Source organism: Eptesicus fuscus, chromosome 2 (assembly GCF_027574615.1).
Source record: "Eptesicus fuscus isolate TK198812 chromosome 2, DD_ASM_mEF_20220401, whole genome shotgun sequence".
Taxonomy (NCBI): domain Eukaryota; kingdom Metazoa; phylum Chordata; class Mammalia; order Chiroptera; family Vespertilionidae; genus Eptesicus; species Eptesicus fuscus.
In genome coordinates, this window is record NC_072474.1 from 54,337,630 (window position 1) to 54,357,900 (window position 20,271).

The 20,271-nt window shown below is 37.3% G+C and overlaps 1 protein-coding gene across 2 annotated transcripts in view; it reads right to left on the reverse strand.

Moving 5' to 3' along the window:
• SMARCAD1 (SWI/SNF-related, matrix-associated actin-dependent regulator of chromatin, subfamily a, containing DEAD/H box 1) overlaps positions 1-20,271 on the reverse strand; it is a 104,305-nt gene that overhangs the window by 3,176 nt on the left and 80,858 nt on the right. For both annotated transcript variants that reach the window (XM_008143546.3, XM_054727342.1), the window contains 13 exons: positions 20,092-20,182; positions 17,132-17,231; positions 16,136-16,195; positions 15,961-16,036; positions 11,937-12,072; positions 11,294-11,431; positions 9,670-9,765; positions 9,455-9,572; positions 9,123-9,244; positions 6,517-6,705; positions 5,333-5,451; positions 4,272-4,454; positions 3,227-3,336 (listed from right to left, as the gene is read on the reverse strand). In XM_008143546.3, the coding sequence (XP_008141768.2) occupies positions 3,227-3,336; positions 4,272-4,454; positions 5,333-5,451; positions 6,517-6,705; positions 9,123-9,244; positions 9,455-9,572; positions 9,670-9,765; positions 11,294-11,431; positions 11,937-12,072; positions 15,961-16,036; positions 16,136-16,195; positions 17,132-17,231; positions 20,092-20,182 (1,538 nt within the window). The remainder of the gene's footprint in view (positions 1-3,226; positions 3,337-4,271; positions 4,455-5,332; positions 5,452-6,516; positions 6,706-9,122; positions 9,245-9,454; positions 9,573-9,669; positions 9,766-11,293; positions 11,432-11,936; positions 12,073-15,960; positions 16,037-16,135; positions 16,196-17,131; positions 17,232-20,091; positions 20,183-20,271) is intronic.

Consider the following 20,271-nt stretch of genomic DNA (forward strand, 5'->3'; position numbering starts at 1 on the left):
ATTACCATAATACATTTCAGTGTAGTAATTTGATAGTTTATTGTAGCAGTAGATTGATAAAATAAACCTTTATCATAATAAAAACCATTTTATTTTAACTAAGCCAATATTTTATTCTGTACACTGTTGTAAGAGCAGTGAAACAGTCTAAAAAATTCTATGTTTGTGCCAGAAAGGTGACAACAATCCAAATATAACGATCCCAGTGTGGGACTGGGCCTAAACGGGCAATAGGACATTCCTCTCAATCCAGGACTGCTGGCTCCCAACTGCTCCCTGCCTGCCTTCCTGATTGCCCCTAACCACTTCTGCCTGCCAGCCTGATTACCTCCTAACCACTCCCCTGCCAGCCTGATTGATGCCTAACTGCCCTCCCCTGCAGGCCCGGTCACCCCCAACTTCCCTCCTATGCCGGCTTGGTCACCCCTAATTGCCCTCCCCTGCTGGCCATCTTGTGTCCACATGGGGGCAGCCATCTTGTGTATTGGAGTGATGGTCAATCTGCATATTACTCTTTTATTACATAGGATAGAGGCCTGGTGCATGGGTGGGGGTTCCCTTGGGGCGTGGGGTGGCCTTGGTGAGGGGCCTGTGGTGGTTTGCAGGCCAGCCACACCCCTCGGCGACCCAAGCAAAGGCCCAGTATCTGGGATTTATTTATCTTTTACAATTGAAATTTGTAGCCTGGAGTGGAGCCAAGCTTCCTGCTTGCTCGGTGGTGGCAGCCATTTCTGTTGGGATTTATGTATCTTCTATAACTGTAACTTTGTACCCTGGAGCAGAGGCCAAGGCAGGCCAAGGCTTCAGAAGCTTGGCTTCCTCCATCACTGGGGGAAACCCTAGCCTCTTGCTCTTTCCAGCTCCATGACTGCCGCCATTTCTGTTTGGATTTATTTATCTTCTATCATTGAAACTTTGTAGCCTTGAGTGGAGGCCTAGGCCGGCAAGGGCAGGTGGAAAGCTTGGCTTCCTCCATTGCCAGGGAAACCCAAGCCTCCCTCCTGCTCTCTGTGGCTGCAGCCATCTTGGTTGGGTTTATTTGCATATTTGCTCCTGATTGGCTTGTGGGTGTGGCTTGTGGGTACAGCAGAGGTATGGTCAATTTGCATATTACTCTTTTATTAGATAGGACTAGTAGATTAAAAGGTTAATTTTTTGGTTACTAAATGTTATTTTTTTAAATTTTATTTTATTGTTTAAAGCATTACATATAGTAGTACATATATCTCCTTTTTTCCCCCCATAGACCTTCCCCCAGCCTCCCCTATTCACTGTTATTTTAAATAAATTTTAGCAAATAGATCAGATGTTGTGGAAAAAAACATTATAGTAATTTCACCAACATAAATAAATATTACATATCTACAACTATATTCTACAAATTTAAATCCAAGAGTCACTGCTCACAATGTTTGGTGAATGGTTAGCACTTGAGTACACCTCATTGAATCTCACCAGGTAATTGGTTTTGTTGTGATGTGGCCTGACTTTATGTAGCAGTTTTTGTTTTTTAATTGATTTCAGAGAGGGAAGTGAGTGATAGGGTGGGAGGCTTTTGTTTGCCTTTTACATATTTTGAATTTTGTATCTTTTCATATATTTGTATCTTTTCATATATATGTGTTTAAACTTTTAAACTTATAAAACTAAAAATTATTCTTTTTAAAAAGGTGGAATTTGAGGTTTGTTTTTCCTAAAGCCAATTACTTCCATCAGAAATTATTAAATTTTTGAAAAAATGCATTTGATCATACTTAGTGCAATAAATATTTGCTAGTCAAATATTAATGTAAATAAATTCATATTATACCATCAATTTTAAATCTTTTGATTCATAAATATTACTATGTAAGTAAATCATGATATTATAAAATTATAGATCCAATTTTAATTTATTTCTGGAATGTTTTGGTATCAGAGATAAGGGATAGAATAGAGAGAATTTTCCAAAATCAAAGTGTTTATTTACATCAATTCTGGCAAAATTATCTTAGTTATTGTTGTACTTTTGAAATGAGTATCTTTCTTTTCTCCTACACCATCCCTAAACTGTATGCCAGTTAGGGACCCAGACCATCTTTGTTACCCTTTTGTATTGCTAATTTGTTGTATTTCCATATAAATAAACTAGAGGCCCGGTGCACGAAATTCGTGCACGGAGGGGGGTTGTCCCTCAGCCCAGCCTGTACCCTCGCCAATATGGGACATCCCTTTCACAATCCAGGACTGCTGGCTCCCAATTGCTTGCCTGCCTGCCTTCCTGATTGCCCGTAACCGCTTCTGCCTGCCAGCCTGATCACCCCCTAACCACTCTGCTGCCAGCCTGTTTGCCCCAACTTCCCTCCTCTGCCGGCCTGGTTACCCCTAACTGCCCTCTCCTGCAGGGTTGATCACCTCCAACTGCCCTCCCTTGCAGGCCGGGTGCCTCCCAACTGCCCTCCTCTGCTGGCCATCTTGTGGTGGCCATCTTGTGTCCACATGGGGGCAGGATCTTTGACCACATGGGGGCAGCTATATTGTGTGTTGCAGTGATGATCAATCTGCATAGTACTCTTTTATTAGGTAGGATAGAGGCCTGGTACAGGGGTGGGGGCCAGCTGGTTTGCCCTGAAGGGCGTCCCTGATCAGGGTGGGGGTTCCCTTGGGGCATGGGGTGGCCTGAGTGAGGGGCCTGTGGTGGTTTGCAGGCGGGCCATGCCCCCTGGCAATGCAAGCAGAGGCCTTGGTATCTGGAATTTATTTTCCTTCTACAATTGAAACTTTGTAGCCTGGAGCAGAGCCAAGCCTGGGGCTCCCTCCGAGGCCCAAAGCCATTTGTGTTGGAGTTATAATTGAAACTTTGTTGCCTTAAGCGGGTGGGCCTGGCCAGGGTGTGTGGAAAGCTTTGCTTCCCCTGTTGCTGGCGGCAACCTGGCCTGCTCTCTCAAGCTCCATTCTGCCGCCATTTGTTTGAATTTGTTTACCTTCTATAATTGAAACTTTGTAGCTTGAGTGGAGGCTTAGGCCTGCAACGGCTGGCAGAAAGCTTGGCTTCCTCTGTTACCTAGGAAACCTTGCTCTCTGTGGCTATAGCCATCTTGGTTTGGGTTAATTTGCATACTTGCTCTGATTGGATGGTGGGCGTGACTTGTGGGCGTGGCTTGTGGGTGTGTCGGAGGTATGGTCAATTTGCATATTTGTCTATTATTAGATTAGATACTGAGATTTCTGCTTATAAACAACTTACCTTCATCTACTGTGGTCATATCTTGCTCTAGTTTCAATTTCTGTTGGTTAATTTTTAGCATAGATTCTTCAATCGTCCCTTGGCTTATTAATTTTATAACTAGTACTTCTCTAAAAAATAAAACATATGTCCATTGGTTAATAAATATAAAATGTTTGGATAGATATGAACTATATAAATCATCTTAAAGTTCTATAAGAATATTTTTAAAAATGTGTAACAAATATATACATAAATTTGAATTTCTTTATTCAAACTACTTCAAATTGACATTTTCTGAGCATGTCACTTTCAAACATCCTTGCTTACTAATCCAAGAGAAGTGAGAAAGAATTTGTACTTTAAAAAGTATTGGGTTTACAACAAACAGTTCTGGGTTCAGATAGGTAATACCATTTTAAAAAGGAACATGCTTTAATTATTAGGTTCTTAGAAATAATTACATGGGAGGTTTGAATTCCACAATAGGTACTGATAACCTATTTGGTTTATAAATGAATATATCAAAATGTCTTGGAAATACTGTCAAATACTCCACAAAGAAAACATTGTCTGCTGTTTATATGTGAAAGTAGAGTTGAAGTGTAGATATTTTTTCACATCTATATGGTCCTATGACCAATGTCAATAATAACATCACCTAAAATAGCTACAACTCAAAGAATCTATTTCCTAAGAGTAATTAGGTAGCAAAAGTATGTATATTACCAAGTCTATCTGACTCTTAAATGGTCTAACAAGCAAGTATTTTTAATTATTAATCATTTCAAAGGCACTGGATCATTGATAATACAACCTTTCCATTAGCTACAGAACTATTTGGGTTGGGGTGGGAGGTTATTTTGTTTTAAAAACTAGAATAAATTGAATAGGTTACACAGTGAAGTTCATATTCAACACTGCTGGTATAAAAATACATCAGCAGCCATGCTTTGATAAAAAATATAAAAACTAAGTCAGGACAGCTGACAGACTATATTCTCATAGTCCATACACAATAAACTTGCATTTTATTAAAAAATAAATTTCAACTGAAAACACTTACTTAGTCTGGCCTACCCTATGGCATCTATCTTCTGCTTGTTTATCATTGTAAGGGTTACAGTCGATGTCGTGAAGTATAACAACATTTGCTGAAGTCAGGTTTATTCCTAAGCCACCAGCTTTTGTTGACAGCAGAAACACAAAGATATCCATATCGGTATTATACTCATCAATTAAATGAATCCTGTAGGATAAATATATTAGGTTACATCTCACCAAAAGGTATATAATTAAAATGAAAACAATCACATCACATGAAAAATAAACTTGAAGATGTAAATGCATGCTTTTTGTATTATAGCTACGTTACCTGCAGCTATATTATTGAAAGATCTTCCCAATTCAACTTCTTTTCTATACCATTTATCTCTACTAATTCTTACTTAAGTCAACTATTCAGATTTGATTAATTTCTGAAGGACTATTTTGTCCTTTGTTTAATGGTTCTGGCTTCTCTAAATTCTACATATGGCTTTTCAATCTTTAACCTTCTCCGAAGTCTGTCAACTGCTACTAGTAGACAATGTAAGTATGAACTGAATCCCAAGATCAAGCTGTACTGGTGTAATCTCTTTTAGCATGACTTCCTCACTGTAATGGGGGGGGCGGGGGAGGGGAGCGCGGAAATTCACTCTGGCTGATAAAAAGTAAATCAAGATATAATGCAGTTAAACACTCTAGAAAAAACATTCCTTTTTTCAAGATAACCATTTTTAACCTTTGGAAATTAAAACATAACTTACTCAATTTCTCTTAAAATATGAAAGGCCAAGATTTTAAAACAATCTTGGTTTACAGATAAGGTGCTTTAGACTTTGAATGATTTTTAAAGAGAAAAACACTGCTAAGTATACAATTATAGAACTGTTTCAAAATATACTTTTATGCAATTTAGACAAAAAAAATAAAAATTCCTCATCTTCAGGTAATGACTGGAAGTAACCACACATAAGACTCAAAGCAATACAATTCTATCAAGTGCTCTAGACATTTAAAATGCAAGCATTTAATCTAATTTGAGGTTAAGATGGATAGAAATTTTTGAAGGTAAAGTATACCAACCTTTCAGAAATCTGAGTCTTTCCATCTAATCTGAGGTACCTATGCTGATGATGTTTTAAAAGAGCCTCTAAAATGTCCAGCATCATGGTAAATTGGCTAAATAATACAACTCTATCACCCTGTGAAAATACATATATGTATTAAATACATGGTAAGAAAAATTATAAATATCTAATGTTCAACTGCTTCTTTAATAAAAATCAAGTAACCATAACTAAGGTAAAATTCTTATTTTAGATTGTATATAAATTAACTTAATTTCTAAACTTAAGAACTAAATTCAATATTCAGTTTTGATTTGTAAGGACAGTAAATGGGAAGAGCTACAAAGTACTATTTGGATTGTGATCTTACAAATTTAAGCTATTTCACATATAAACTGTAGTATTAATTAACTATTTAACATAGTATCAATCATACAGATCAAGTGTTACCTATGAAATAATGACAAGATTCTTTTTTAAAAAACACCAATATAGAAAGTTCTAATAACTTCTATTTTTCTTTTGGAGGTTCAACCGAGGAAAAGTAATCAGGAAAATATACTCCCATATACAGTAGAAATCCCTTATCTGCGGGGAATACATTTCAAGATCCATGGTAGATGCCGGAAACCACGGATAGTACCAAACCCTACATATACTGTTTTTCCCTCTACATACATACTTTTCCACTTAAAGGAAGCACTTTACAGCTTGTCTTTGGTATATCCAAATTACTAGCATCACTACTCTTGCACTTTGGGCCATTAATGAATAAAATAAGGGTTACTTGAACACAAGCAATGCGTTACACAGCCGATCTGACTGAGTGACTAATGGGCTAGTGTACATAGTGTAAATATGCTGGCATATACTGATTCATGTCCAGGTGAGACAGCACAAGATCTCATCACAAAACTTAGAATAGTGTGCAGTTTAGAACTTACTAATTGTTTATTTCTGGGATTTCTCCATTTAATATTTTTGGATTATGTTTGGCTTTTGGTGATTAAAACCACAGAAAGCAAAAGGGCAGATAAGGGGGGAACTACTGTATCTCCCCCAAATGCTCAAAACACTCGTTTCTAAAAGAGTGCAGAACAGACAACGGCTAAAACTTTAAGAAAGTCAAATCATGCCAGAATTGTCTTAAGAAGTTTACTAATTGGGAAAACACAAAAGGAGTGCATTCTTCTTTAATACCTTCTCTTTTAGTTCAGACAAAATGCGTGCCAAAACTCGGAATTTTCCAGAATCTAAAATCAAGTCCATGTCTAACTGGAAGTTATTAATGTGCCGATACTGTTTACAAAGTACATGTAATTCAAAGTCTGTCATAACTTCCATATCTTCAAAGATCAGGTCAGGGTTAGCTTCACAATGTGTAGGTTCCTCAAAGCAAAACAAATAATACACATACTTCAAAACTGAGATAATTTATATGGTCAAAACAATCTAATAAATTGTTCACATCTGATAAAATATCTAAATCATAGAAATTTTAGGACGATAGTTGTAACAAAGAAAACTAATATTTTTTAGGTACAATAAAGGGGGAAAGTTCCTACTATTTTAGAATTAACATAATGAAATATTTACAGATGAAAAAGGATCTAGAATTTATTTCAAAATAATCTTGGGGAAGGGGACTAGATGAAACAAGAGTAGAGATACCCTTGTGCAATGTTGGTGGGACTGCATAGTGGTTTAAATAACCATTTGTTTAAATGATCACAATAACACTATGGACAACAATATAGATATATATCAAAAACTAAAAACAGATCTATCATACAACTCAGTAATTCCACTTCTGGCACTTATCTGAAAAAAACAAAAATACTAATTTGAAAAGATATATGCATTCCTATGTTCAGTGCATTATTATTTACAACAGCTAAGATATGGAAGCAACCTAAGTGTCCATAGATAGATGGATAAATAAGATATGATATATATGTGCAATGAATAATACACAGCAATAAAAAAGTATGAAATCTTGCAGTTTGCAACAGGGTATTATGAAATAAATCAGGGTATTAAGCTAAGTGAAATAAATCAGACAAAGATAAATAACATCTGGTATTATTTATATGTAGAATGTAAAAAAACATACAAAAGAAAACAAATGAACAAACAAGAACAGATTTATAAAAACAGACCAAATGGATGGTTGCCTGAGGGGAAGGGGAAGGGAGAAGGTTAAAAAAAAAAAAAAAAAAAAAGAAGGGGAATATAGTCAGTAATTCTATATAATAAACAGAGCTAATATGCAAATGGTCGTTACGCCCTCATGCTGTGATGCCCTCACAATCCATCACCAGGAGGCTGCGTGCGCAGTGGGCACACTCGGGTGGGTAGGGACTTGACGCTGTGTGCACGACGTGGAGGCAGGGCCCAGTGGCTCCATGTGGCGAGGCCTGCAACTCTGTGCAGCGCAGAGGTGAGACCCCTGGCTCTGGCCTACCTCTTTGGGGCAAGGAACCCCGGATGGATGGGCGGGGCCTACCTCTTTGAGGTGATTAATTGTGGGCTCCTGCACTGTAAGAGGGCACAGGCCAGGCTGGGTGACCCCACCCCTTGAGTGCACGAATTTCATGCACTGGGCCTCTAGTGATGTGATAAGTTTGCGGTGGCAGATGATGAACAGTATTAGTGAGTGATCACATTGTAAGGTATAAAAATGTCAAATACCTATACCGTAAACCTGAAATTAATATAACATTGTATAACAACTACACTTAAATAGATAAAAAAATAAACAAATAGTAGTGTCATTCCAGATAATAATTGCAGAAAATGTGTGAAGGTTATATGGGCAGAGGATTTCATTATACCATTCTCTCTACTTTTACATGTTTGAAATTTTCCACAGTAAGTTTAAAATAATAGTAAAAAAAAAAAATAAATCAAAACAAATGGCTGCTGCCCAGCTGGCGGGGCTCAGAGGTTGAGTATTGACCTATGAACCAGGAAGTCAGGGTTTGATAGCAGGAGATCAGAGATAGATTCCCAGTTGGGGCATATATCCAGGTTGCTGGTTCAATGCCCAGTGTGGGGCGTTCAGGAGGCAGCCAATCAATGATTTTCTCTCATTGTTGATATTTCTAACTCTTTCTCCCTCTCCTTCTCTGAAACCAATAAAAAATATATTTAAAAAAAAAAGAAATATATTTTAAAAAAAGCAAATATATTTTTTAAAAAAGCATTTAACAGGAGAAATATGGGTAGGTGCTAAAAAAGAATGAGGTAAATATAAAGAGTAATGGCTAAAACTATAGACAAAATAAAGGATAAAATGAAAAAAAAAATAGAGAAAAATTACTCACTACCCAGGCCATAAAATCTGAGAAATCTTTTGGTAAAAAAATAAATAAGTATATTATGAAGTCTAGATCAAGAAGTGGCAAACTTTTTCTGCAAAGGGCCAGACAGTAAATATTTTAGACTTTGTAGACTAAATGATCTGTTTGGCAAACATTCAACTCTGCCCTTTTATTGAGAAAGCAGTCACAGACAACACCAAAACAAAAGGCTGTGGCTGTTAGAATAAAACTTTATTTATAAAAATAGACTGCCATATTTGTCTCTCTGGAGGTAGTTGGCTGATTCCTGGTCAGTCCTTCTTTGACTTTTATATCTCCCAAATTATCTTGAACTTGGTCTTAAAACATATTTGTTTTTCTTAAATGTGGTTAAAAAGTTAATATGCTTATTAGGTTCAATGGTCTGATTTTTAACCTAACAATTTAACCTCATGTTTAACAGTGATAATAAAGCTTAGTGTTAGCATAAGATGGAATCTTTACCTTTAACATAAGCTGGGACATTTCCTTGAGTTTTTCAGCTGTGTAATATTGGCGATGTAATAAAGGATGATTGGCCATTTTTCTCAATTGCATCATGACATTGCACATTTCTGTGTTTTTTTCTGTGATCCAAAGAGACAGATTTTTAAATAATGCAAAAAACAAGCTGACAGCTGTTTGTTGAAATATATCTCAATGCAAACAAAGAGCTAAAATTATTTCTTCAAATTAAAACTAACTTAAAAAAATGAGTGAAGCCCACTATGAGTAAACAAAATGCTGCCCCAGGACAAGATCATTTTTCACATAAAATTGTGAAAATCAGGTTATACCCAAGTTATTGATAGACTTTTTCAATTTGCTGAAAAGACCCAGGTAGAGTTGCTCCTGATTCTCCGACATGGGACACAACTCAATCTGGTCCTTCTTGGGGGGCAGCTGCTTGAGAACCTGAACGAGGAAACCAGTTTAAGTAAAATAATCAGATAAAGACGAACACAGACATTTAAAAACCAATCATAATAAAAAATATGCAGATAAGAGTTACCTCATCTTTTACTCTTCTGAGAATAAATGGTTTTATAATTTGTTTTGCGTGTGCTATTCTCTCCTTTTCATATATACTTTGCTCATCTGCTGATTTCTAAATAAAATAAGAACATATCCTTTTAGAAATTATATTCATTTAAATGATCACAATATTACACAACATGAAAATTTGAGTTGTTTTGCATAGAAACTCCATTTATTCCAGATGGAACGTCACATTTATATTATGGGCTATAACCTACTTCTTAAAGCTCCATGAGTATTTTGAGATTTCATGTAAATTGTACATTATGCTGAACTGTACTAGGTTCACAATGTTTTCAGAAGTCATTAACTGATGAGTTGTTACTGATTACCTAGAGAACATAATGAAAAATGTGTGTGTGTGTGTGTGTGTGTGTGTGTGAGAGAGAGAGAGAGAGAGAGAGAGAGAGAGAGAGAGAGAGAGAGAGAGATAGAGAGAGAGAGAGAGAGAGAGAGAGAGAAACGGGGTGGGAAAGGTGAGATGAAGGGTATGAGAGAGGTAAAAAACTTGTATTTATTTGTGGAAAACAGCCCTAAAAGAAAACTAGTACAGGTGATGCGAATTATGTGATCTAAAATATGGGCATAGTTATTAGTCAAAACTGGTTAATTTTAAAGAATTAAAGAAGTGTGGAATTTTATTCTAAAATGTAAAGGTATCCTTCATATCCTATGAACTGTTAGGTCATCAAGTGAGAAAAAATTCATTAGTGAAAGTTAAAAAGGCAGTTAATTGCAGCAGAAAACTATCATAGAAAATGCATGCAGAATATGTACGACAGAAGATCAAGAATCTATATTAGCCCTGACCAGTTTGGCTCAGTGGATAGAGCGTCAGCCTGCGGACTGAAGGGTCCCAGGTTCGATTCCGGTCAAGGGCATGTACATTGGTTGCAGGCACATCCCCAGTGGGGGATGTGCAAGAGGCAGCTGATCGATGTTTCTCTCTCATCGATGTTTCTACCTCTCTGTCCCTCTCCCTTCCTCTCTGTAAAAAAATCAATAAAATATATTTAAAAAAAAAAAAAAAAAAAAAAGAAGAATCTATATTAACATTGCTGTATGGAAGAAGTTAGGAGTTTTTGAAGACTCTCTTGTGCTTATTCTAAGCAATCAGGAGAAAATTAAAAATATTTTAATCTAAACAGATTTCTTTATTGTAACTTTTAGAAACTGTTACTTTTTGTATTTACGAACTTTTATTTCAAAACTTATGTCGCAGGATAGGAATTTTCAATCTTTGCCTAGTTCTACAGTTTACCCCTTTAAAAAAATGCCAATTTTCCTGACCAATTTTAATAAAGAAAAAGCAATGACCCAAACTTTTCCCAAATATTATATATCAGAGCCTTCCACTAATTTAGAATTGTTATTCTTCAGAAAATTAGCATGTTAAAAATCAAAATTTTTAGACACAGATTACAGAAGTCACCAATTCATTTCTCACTGTGTTTCGCTGATTTCTCAACTCATCCAAGGATAGGAATATTGACTACTTAAATTTCAAAATGAAAACAAGAAAAAAGACAAAATAGAAGAATGACTCAGGTAAAACACAAAGTAACATATCTGGGGAGAAAATATGAATTTATGCTTACTGTCTTAGAAGAAAACATTCTTCGTATTTCACTTGTGCTACTACTAAACATGTGTGGCATAACAAAATTCAACAGCGACATGAGTTCTAATAGATTATTCTGTACAGGTGTGCCTGTGAGCAGCAAACGGTTATTTGCCTGTGAATGAAGATTAAGATTAGTTGGTTTTTTAAATTAGAGACACATCCTTCTTTGTCTACCCTCCTCAGTGGTGGTGGGAGGGGATTAATACCGTTATTAATAATGTAACATTCTGTAAAGAATGATTAGTAATTTAAAAAATTATCATCTATTGTATTTTAAGGCAGAATGTGTAAAACTAATGGTTTCACTTTTTAAGTAGGTAACTTGCATCTTTAAATCACTTTATGAGGTAATGAAAATAGATTATATTTAATATCACACAGGACAGAGATGGTAAATTGAGGTTCATGAGCTATAAATGGTTTTTACAATTTTAAAGGGTTGTAAAAAAAACAGCAAAAGAACAACAGAGGCTAAATAGTCCACAAAGTAGTAAATATTTCCTATTTGGCCCTTTATAGAAAAAGTTTGCTGACCCCTGATATAAAATACTACTTACATTAAAATACATAATATGTAATGTTATCATAATTGGAAAAATTCACAAACACTCTCTTACATTAATGGTCATAAGGTGCTGGTAGCGAATAGAGCCCATATTCTTCAGCATATGGCCCTCATCAAAAATTGCGTAATTAAGTTTTAGTCGTCGAAAGAGACCACGGTCATCAGAACTGCTGATTGCACAATTATACCTGTCACCAAAAGAAAAAAGAAATCTCTACAGTTATACCTTTATGAGCCTGGACACTAGTAAGATTTATTGCTTTGTAAAATTATTTTTATTTATACACTTTTATCCAATAATTATTGATGTACATGTACCCAAGTTTAAAAATGGCCCGACCAGTGTGGCTCAGTGATTGAGCATCGACCTATGGACCAGGAGGTCGAGTTTCAATTTCTGTTCAGGCACATGCCTGGGTTGCAGGCACAATCTCCAGTGGAGGGTGTGCAGAAGGTAGCCGATCAATGATTCTCTCTCATCACTGAAGTTCCTATCTTTCTCTCCCTCTCTGAAATTAATAACAAAACAAAAAAACAAAAAAAATTAAAAAGCCTCCGTAAGTAGCTAAAAGAAAATTTAAACGTTATACTGTAATCAGACAACTTCTGCATATCTAGGAAGAAGCCAATTTTGGTAATGTATATGTAATCTGCACTTGTTGTACACTTCACTTCATGAACTGTTATATTTTAAAAAGCAGCAGAAAAAAGGACATTAAGATATATTTCTGTTAAGAACATACTACTATAAAGAACTAGCAGTGTAGATACAAGAAATAATAGTTAATAGCAACTACAAGTACAAGACTATATAAAAAATATTTTGAATGAATTATTTTAATCATGGCCTCCTTAAAATACAGTTAATATGACAGCATTAAATTTTCTGCTAGATATTTATGCCAATTAGCTACTAATGATTAAATTATTCAGTTATATTTTTCATCCTTATTTCTAACTCAAATTTTTCACTGATATTACATTTCATTTATTATTAATACTTACAAGATAGAAACATTATAAATTATCTTGGTGGAGTATCGTAAATGTTACTTTACTATTATTTATTTATTTTTTAAAATATATTTTATTGGTTTTTCACAGAGAGGAAGGGAGAGGGATAGAGAGCCAGAAACATCGATGAGAGAGAAACATCGACCAGCTGCCTCCTGCACACCCCACACCGGGGACGTGCCCGCAACCAATGCACATGCCCTTGACCGGAATCGAACCTGGGACCCTTCAGTTCGCAGACCGACGCTCTATCCACTGAGCCAAACCGGTTTCGGCAATTTTTTAAAGAAATGCTTTTTATTTTTAAAAATTTATTTAAGTACTAGAGGCCCGGTACATGAAATTTGTGCACGGGGGGGGGGGGGGGGGGGGGGGGGGAGAGGGTTGTGTCCCTCAGCCCAGCCTGCACCCTCTCCAATCTGGGACCCCTCGAGGAATGTCCGACTGCCCATTTAGGGCAGTCGGACATTTCTCTCACAATCCAGGACTGCTGGCTCCCAACTGCTCCCCTATCTGCCTGCCTGATTGCCCCTAACCGCTTCTGCCTGCCAGCCTGATTATCCCCTAACCCAGGCGTCCTCAAACTACGGCCCATGGGCCACATGTGGCGCGCTGAGGACATTTATCCGGCCCGCCGGGTGTTTTTGCCGTTTTGTTTTTTTACTTCAAAATAAGATATGTGCAGTGTGCATAGGAATTTGTTCATAGTTTTTTTTTAAACTATAGTCCGGCCCTCCAACGGTCTGAGGGACAGTAAACTGGCCCTGTTTAAAACGTCTGAGGACCCCTGCCCTAACCACTCCTCTGCCAGCCTGATTTGACACCTAACTGCTCTCCTGCTGGCCCAATTGCCCCTAACTGCCCTCCTCTGCAGGACTAGTCATCCCTAACTGCCCTCCCCTGCCGGCCGGGTCACCCCTAACTGCCCTCCCCTGCAGGCCTGGTTGCCCCAACTGCCCTCCTCTGCCGGCGCATTCACCCCCAACTGCCCTCCCTTGCAGGCCTGGGTCCCCTAACTGCCCTCCCCTGCTGACCAACTTGTGGTGGCCATCTTGTGTCCACATGGGGGCAGCCATATTTGATCACATGGGGGCGGCCATCTTATGTATTGGAGTGATGGTCAATTTGCATATTACTTTTATTACATAGGACTAGAGGCCCGGTGCACAAAATCTGTGCATGGTGTGGAAGGGTTCTTCAGCCCAGCCTGCACTGTCTCCAATCTGGGATCCCTCTCACAATCCAGGACTGCTGGCTCCCAACCACTCGCCTGCCTGTCTTCCTGATTGCTCCTAACTGCTTCTACCTGCCAGCCTGATCACCCCCTAACCATTCCCCTGCCAGCCTGATTGATGCCTAACTGCTCCCCTGCCAGCCCAGTCACCCCTAACTGCCCTCCCCTGCCGGCCTGGTCCCCCACAACTGCCCTCCCCTGCCGGCCTGGTCTCCCCCAACTGCACTCCCCTGCCAGCCCAGTCACCCCTAACTGCCCTCCCCTGCCGGCCTGGTCCCCCACAACTGCCCTCCCCTGCAGGCCTGGTCTCCCCCAACTGCCCTCCTCTGTAGGCCTGGTACCCCCCAACTGCCCTCCCCTGCAGGCCTGGTCAACCTCAACTGCCCTCCCCTGCTGGCCAACTTGTGGCGGCTATCTTTGATCACATGGGTGCGGCCATCTTATGTGTTGGAGTGATGGTCAATTTGTATATTACCCTTTTATTAGATAGGATAGTTGATATACAACATTATGTTAGTTTCAGGCATACAATATTTTTATATCTTACAATGTGATTATCTGCTAATTTTAGTAATTATCTGTCACTATACAAACTAATCACATTATTAACTATATTCCCCTTCGCCTTTTTTACCCATCTCCCTAAACATCTCCTCTCTGGCAACCATCCCTCTGCTGTTTTTATGAGTCTGTTTTCATGGGTTTTTAAAGATTACACACATATGTGAAACCATATGGTATTTGTCTTTCTCGATTTGATCTATTCACTTGGCATAATACCCTTTAGATCTATCTATGTTGTTGCAAAAGGCAAGATTTCTTTTTTTTTTTAATCCTCACCCAAGGATATTTTTTCCATTGATTTCTAGAGAGTGGGAGGGAAGGAGGAAGGGGAGACATAAAAGGGAGGGAGGAAAGGGAGAGAGAGAAACATCTACATGAGAAACATCAATGTGAAACATCAATTGTTTGCTTTCCTTATGAGCCCCTACTGGGGCTGGTAAACACACAACTTTGGCTGGGAATTGAATCTGTGGTCCTTCAGTCCAAGGGCAGTTGTTCTAACCACTGATCAAAACCAGCCGGGGCAGATTTCATCCTTTTTTATTGCTGTGTGATATTTCATTGTACATGTACATATATACCACGTCTCCTTTATCCATTCATGTATGGACAGACACGTAGGTTGCTTTCAAATCATGGCTATTAATAAAAGATGCATATTATCTTCTCAAATTAGTGTTTTTATTCTCTTTGAATGATAACAGCAGTGGAATTGATGTGTTGTAGAGAAAATCTAACTTTTTGATCTAATTCTGTTTTCTATAGTGACTACACCAATTTGCAGTCCCACCACAGTGTACAAGGATTCCCTTTTCTCCAAACCCTTGCCAAACACAGGTGATTGTTGACTTTCATTCTATCTTGTGTGAGGTGGTATCTCACTGTGGTTTTAATTCGAATTTCCATGATTGATTAGTGATGTTGAGAATCTTTTCATGTCCTTTGTTCATTTCTTGTCATTGAGTTGTATGAGTTTAAATGTTACTTTAACTGACAGAATATTATAATAGCATACTTGCAATCAAGTAGACAAAATCTTTTTATAACCACTATCAACCAGTCACCTAATGTACTAGCAAAAAACTGCTATCTTGGTTTTACACACCAAACTGAAAAAAATGCCTGATCCTCATAGTAAGTCATTCCATTATTTTAGTTGCACAATTCTTTGCATAAACTTTCCTTCATATTAATATTAAATATTTTTTTAAACTTGGAAGCTACACAAAATTTCTTTCCAAAAAACTTTTTTCTCAATACTTACGTGGTCACAATTACATTGTATTCTTCATATTTACTATGAATGTTATATCTTATCTGTTTGCGTTCTTCTTGAGAACCTAGAATTTAAAACAATATGCACCTTTATTGTACTTACTGTACTTTACTGTGTTAAAATATTAAAAATTTTAAATTAAAGCAAAATGACATATTCTTACCATAGTAACAGAGCACCTTCAAAGTGGGGCACCATAAATTAACTTCCCTTAACCAGTTATCTATGAAACAAGAGATATTACTTGCATGTGCTACAACAGGATATGTGTGTGCAATAAAATCAACACTACAGGTTGACAAATTTTACCCAGAAATTATTTTATAAAGTAATACAAGGTGATTTTTTTTTTTAATTACAGGACCTTCCCAATTTTACTCCTGATGATTACAACTGTTTTGAGGTGGCATCAAATAAAGGGCAGAGAACCAACCATTGTATTTATAGGTGATTAATGATTTCCAATTTAAAGAAATGTCATTTTTGGTTACATTCATACATACATTCTCTTACTCTATTCTACATCCAATCAATTGAGCAAGAATGTAACAGTAATTTGAATGCGGATGAACTGCATGGTTTCTGACTCAATAAATGTTTAATTATAAATTTAAATGCACTTAGTTTCTCTTAGTTATTCACCAAAACAATTTAAAAGTATTATGAAGAAAACAAAATAAATATTATCAAATGGTCTTTAATCTACAATAACTGACTTATACTTGAGGTTTATTTCTTTAAAAGACTTCTAGTACATTCAAGCACACACACACACACACACACACACACACACACACACACACACTAAGGAGACCACAGAAATAAATATTCACCTCCACAAACTAAGGAATCACACATACACACTTTTCTTCTCTCTACGTTAAATAGGATATAGTCAAGCCCTAGCCAGTTTGGCTCAGTGGATGGAGTGTCCGCCTTCAGACTAAAGGGTCCCGGGTTTGATTCTGGCCAGGGGCACATGCCTGGGCTGTGGGCTCACAATCCCCCTCAGTGGGGGGCATGAGGAGGCAGCCAATCAATTATTCTCATCATTGATGTTTCTATCTCTCTATCCCTCTCCCTTCCTCTCTGAAATCAATAAAAATATGTTTTAAAAAATAGTATACAGTCAAGTATGGTTGTCCACAATACTACAAACCTATAGTTGACGCAGGAACAACGATCAAATGAGGACCTTTATTACCCTCCTGATAGAGGTATGCCAGAAATGCAATGGCTTGAATAGTTTTTCCTAGGCCCTAAAATTCAAAAGACAATATATGAAATATAAAGATAAATAAACAAAAAAACCCAAATAAATACTGGAAAATACAAAAGAAAAAATATATTTCTGGTTTTGATTCCCTATAATGCAACACTATGAGAATTTCTACTAGGTTCTCAGTTCTTAATGAGATAAAAGAAACAAATATCCAAGGGAAATTATAACTTAGTTTAATGTGCAAGATGTATCATAACTGCTAGTTAATATGTGACATACATTAATACGGAACACCTTTGTATTGCATATAAAAGATATAATTTTGGTAACTATATAAAGCAAACATTTAATACACACTAGATAGACTAAGGACAATGTTCTAATGACTAATTAAACATATAACCTTACTACTCAACAATTCCACTCCTAAGACTATATTCAGGATATGTGAGAGAATATTTCCACAAAAAGACTTGGGAAGAACATTCATACTAGTTCTATTATAAGAGCCAAACACTGGAAATAACTTAATGCCCATCAACATGAGAATGGATAAACATGTTATAGCATACTTATATTATGGACTTCTATATGCCAATATAGTAGCTGATACATGTAAATACTCAAATGAATCTCAGTAACTTTGTAAAACATCAAAAGAACCAGAAATAAACAGTATATACCACATGGTTCTATTTATATAAAGTTCAAAATCAGAAAAAACTGATATGGTGATAGGCATCCACATGGTGATGGTAATAAAGGAACTTTCTGAGATGATAAAAATGTTGATCTGGGAGGTGATCACACAGGGGTACATATATGTAAAAATTCACTAAGGTGAACATTTGCATGTTTTATTGCAGCTAAATTATATATCAACTAGAGGCCCAGTGCACAAAATTTGTGCATGGAGGGCAGGTCCCTTCAGCCCAGCCTGCACCCTCTCCAATCTGGGACTCCTTGGGGGATGTCCAACTGCAGCAGTCGGACATCTCTCTCACAATCCTAGACTGCTGGCTCCTAACTGCTCACCTGCCTGCCTGGTCACACCTAACTGCCCCCCCTTACTGGCCTGGTCGCCTCTTACTGCTCCCTGCCCTGGCCTGGCCTGGTTGCACCATGCAGCCTGCTATTCAGTCGTTTGGTCGTCCCTCACTAAACCCCCTGCTGGCCTGGTCGTAGGCAGCCATCTGTGAGGGCATGAGTTAATTTGCATATCACCTCTTTATTATATAGGAGGATAAGGTATTTGTTTTTTAAAAAAAGGTACTGAAGAGGTTTAGCTCCTCAGGGGAGAAAGACATTATCATCTGTTAATAACTGAAATCCCTCCTTCTCCCCTCCCACTTGCGATTCATATGTTGAAACCCTAACCCCTGGTGTAACTGACTGACTGTATTTCAAGATAGGACCATTAAGGTTAAATAAGGTCATAAAGGTAAGGCCCAAACCTCTCTTAAAAGAAGAGAAAGAGAGCCCTGGCCAATGTGGCTCAGTTGCTTGAAGTTTCATCCTGTATATTGAAAGGTAGGAGGTTCAATTCCCAGTTGGGCATGAAAGGAGGGCAACCAATTGATGTCTCTCTCACATTGATATTTCTCTTTCTCTCCCCCTCTTCCCCTTTCTCTAAAAATCAATAGGCATATCCTTGGGTGAGGATTTTTAAAAAGAGAGAGACAGACAGACAAAGACAAAGAGACACCAAGGATGTATGCTCACGGAGAAAAGGCCATGGGAGGGCACACCAAAAATGTGGCTAACTACAAACCAAAAAGAGTGGCCTTAGGAGAAACCAAACCTGCTACACCTTGATCTTAAGACTTCCAGCCTCCAGAACTATGAGAAATAAATTTCTGTTCTCTAAGCCACGCAGTCTTTGATACTGTTGTGGTACCCCAACAGACTAAGACACGAACTTATCACAAATATTGTCCTTTACAAGTTACAAAAACTGGTTCACATAATAAACCCCATTTGATACCAAATATAAGATTTTATAACATAAAAATTACTACATTTTATTAATGTTGGCTCTGAGAGATTAGGTCATTGATAAAGAGCAAATGACTCAAGAAAGGCAAAGTTGTGATCCAAAACCCAGACTGACTGCTCAAATGCAGTTTTTCCACAACTGTAATGTGCTATATTCTATATCTAACTGCTATACCTATTTTGAAATCCTGCATGTATTATTCATTTTTCTATCAGGTAAATAGCTAAATAGTATCTTTGCTTTAAAATGACGTGTATAGAAATAGTGGAACCCCTCAAAATTAGCAGAATGTAATTAGAGAACAAAGATCACTATCCTTGTTCATTTTTATTTTGGGAATTAACACACAATGTAATACATGTATGTATTCAATAAATATTTTCTCCACAGATCATGACTCATTTTTAATAAAAACTTTGAAAAAAATATAGCTGGAGGAAGAAGGTAAGGTTAAAAGGCAAGTTTCAGTACCTGGACTACTGGCTGTAATAAACTGCCCAAGTTCAAGCAAATGTGATTTGGGAAAGAACAGAAACTCAGAGACATCTAGTAAAATAGTGGAAATGATGTTGATGAAGTTCTGGTAAATGTATGAATTTATTTACTAACAAGGTCAGGTGTCTATGATAAATTTTAATTTTAAAGGCAGCTATGGAAAAGCGCATATAGTACAATCTCATTCATTAGTTTGATAATCAGCAGACAATAAATCCATATTAATTTGGGGTTGGGGTAGTAAGGAGGCTAGAGCTAAGACAAGCAATAGAAAACCGGGAGGGGTCAGAGGGATACAGATACTGAAGTGAGGGAAGTAAACTACAGTTAAGGGAAAATTTCATTTCTTTAATGACAGCAAGAATGTCTTTTAATGAAAAATCCTAGAAATAGAGTTATTACTTACCATTTCATCTGCCAAAATGCCATTGAGTCCATGTTTATGTACCAATGCCAACCAATTCAAACCAACCTTCTGATAGGGCTTGAGTGATAAACTGATAAAGAGAGAGTTACCAAGTGTTATAGATTTATACTTCCATTAGTTTTTCTCACATGAGATTTAGGTTTACAATGCACACAAAAA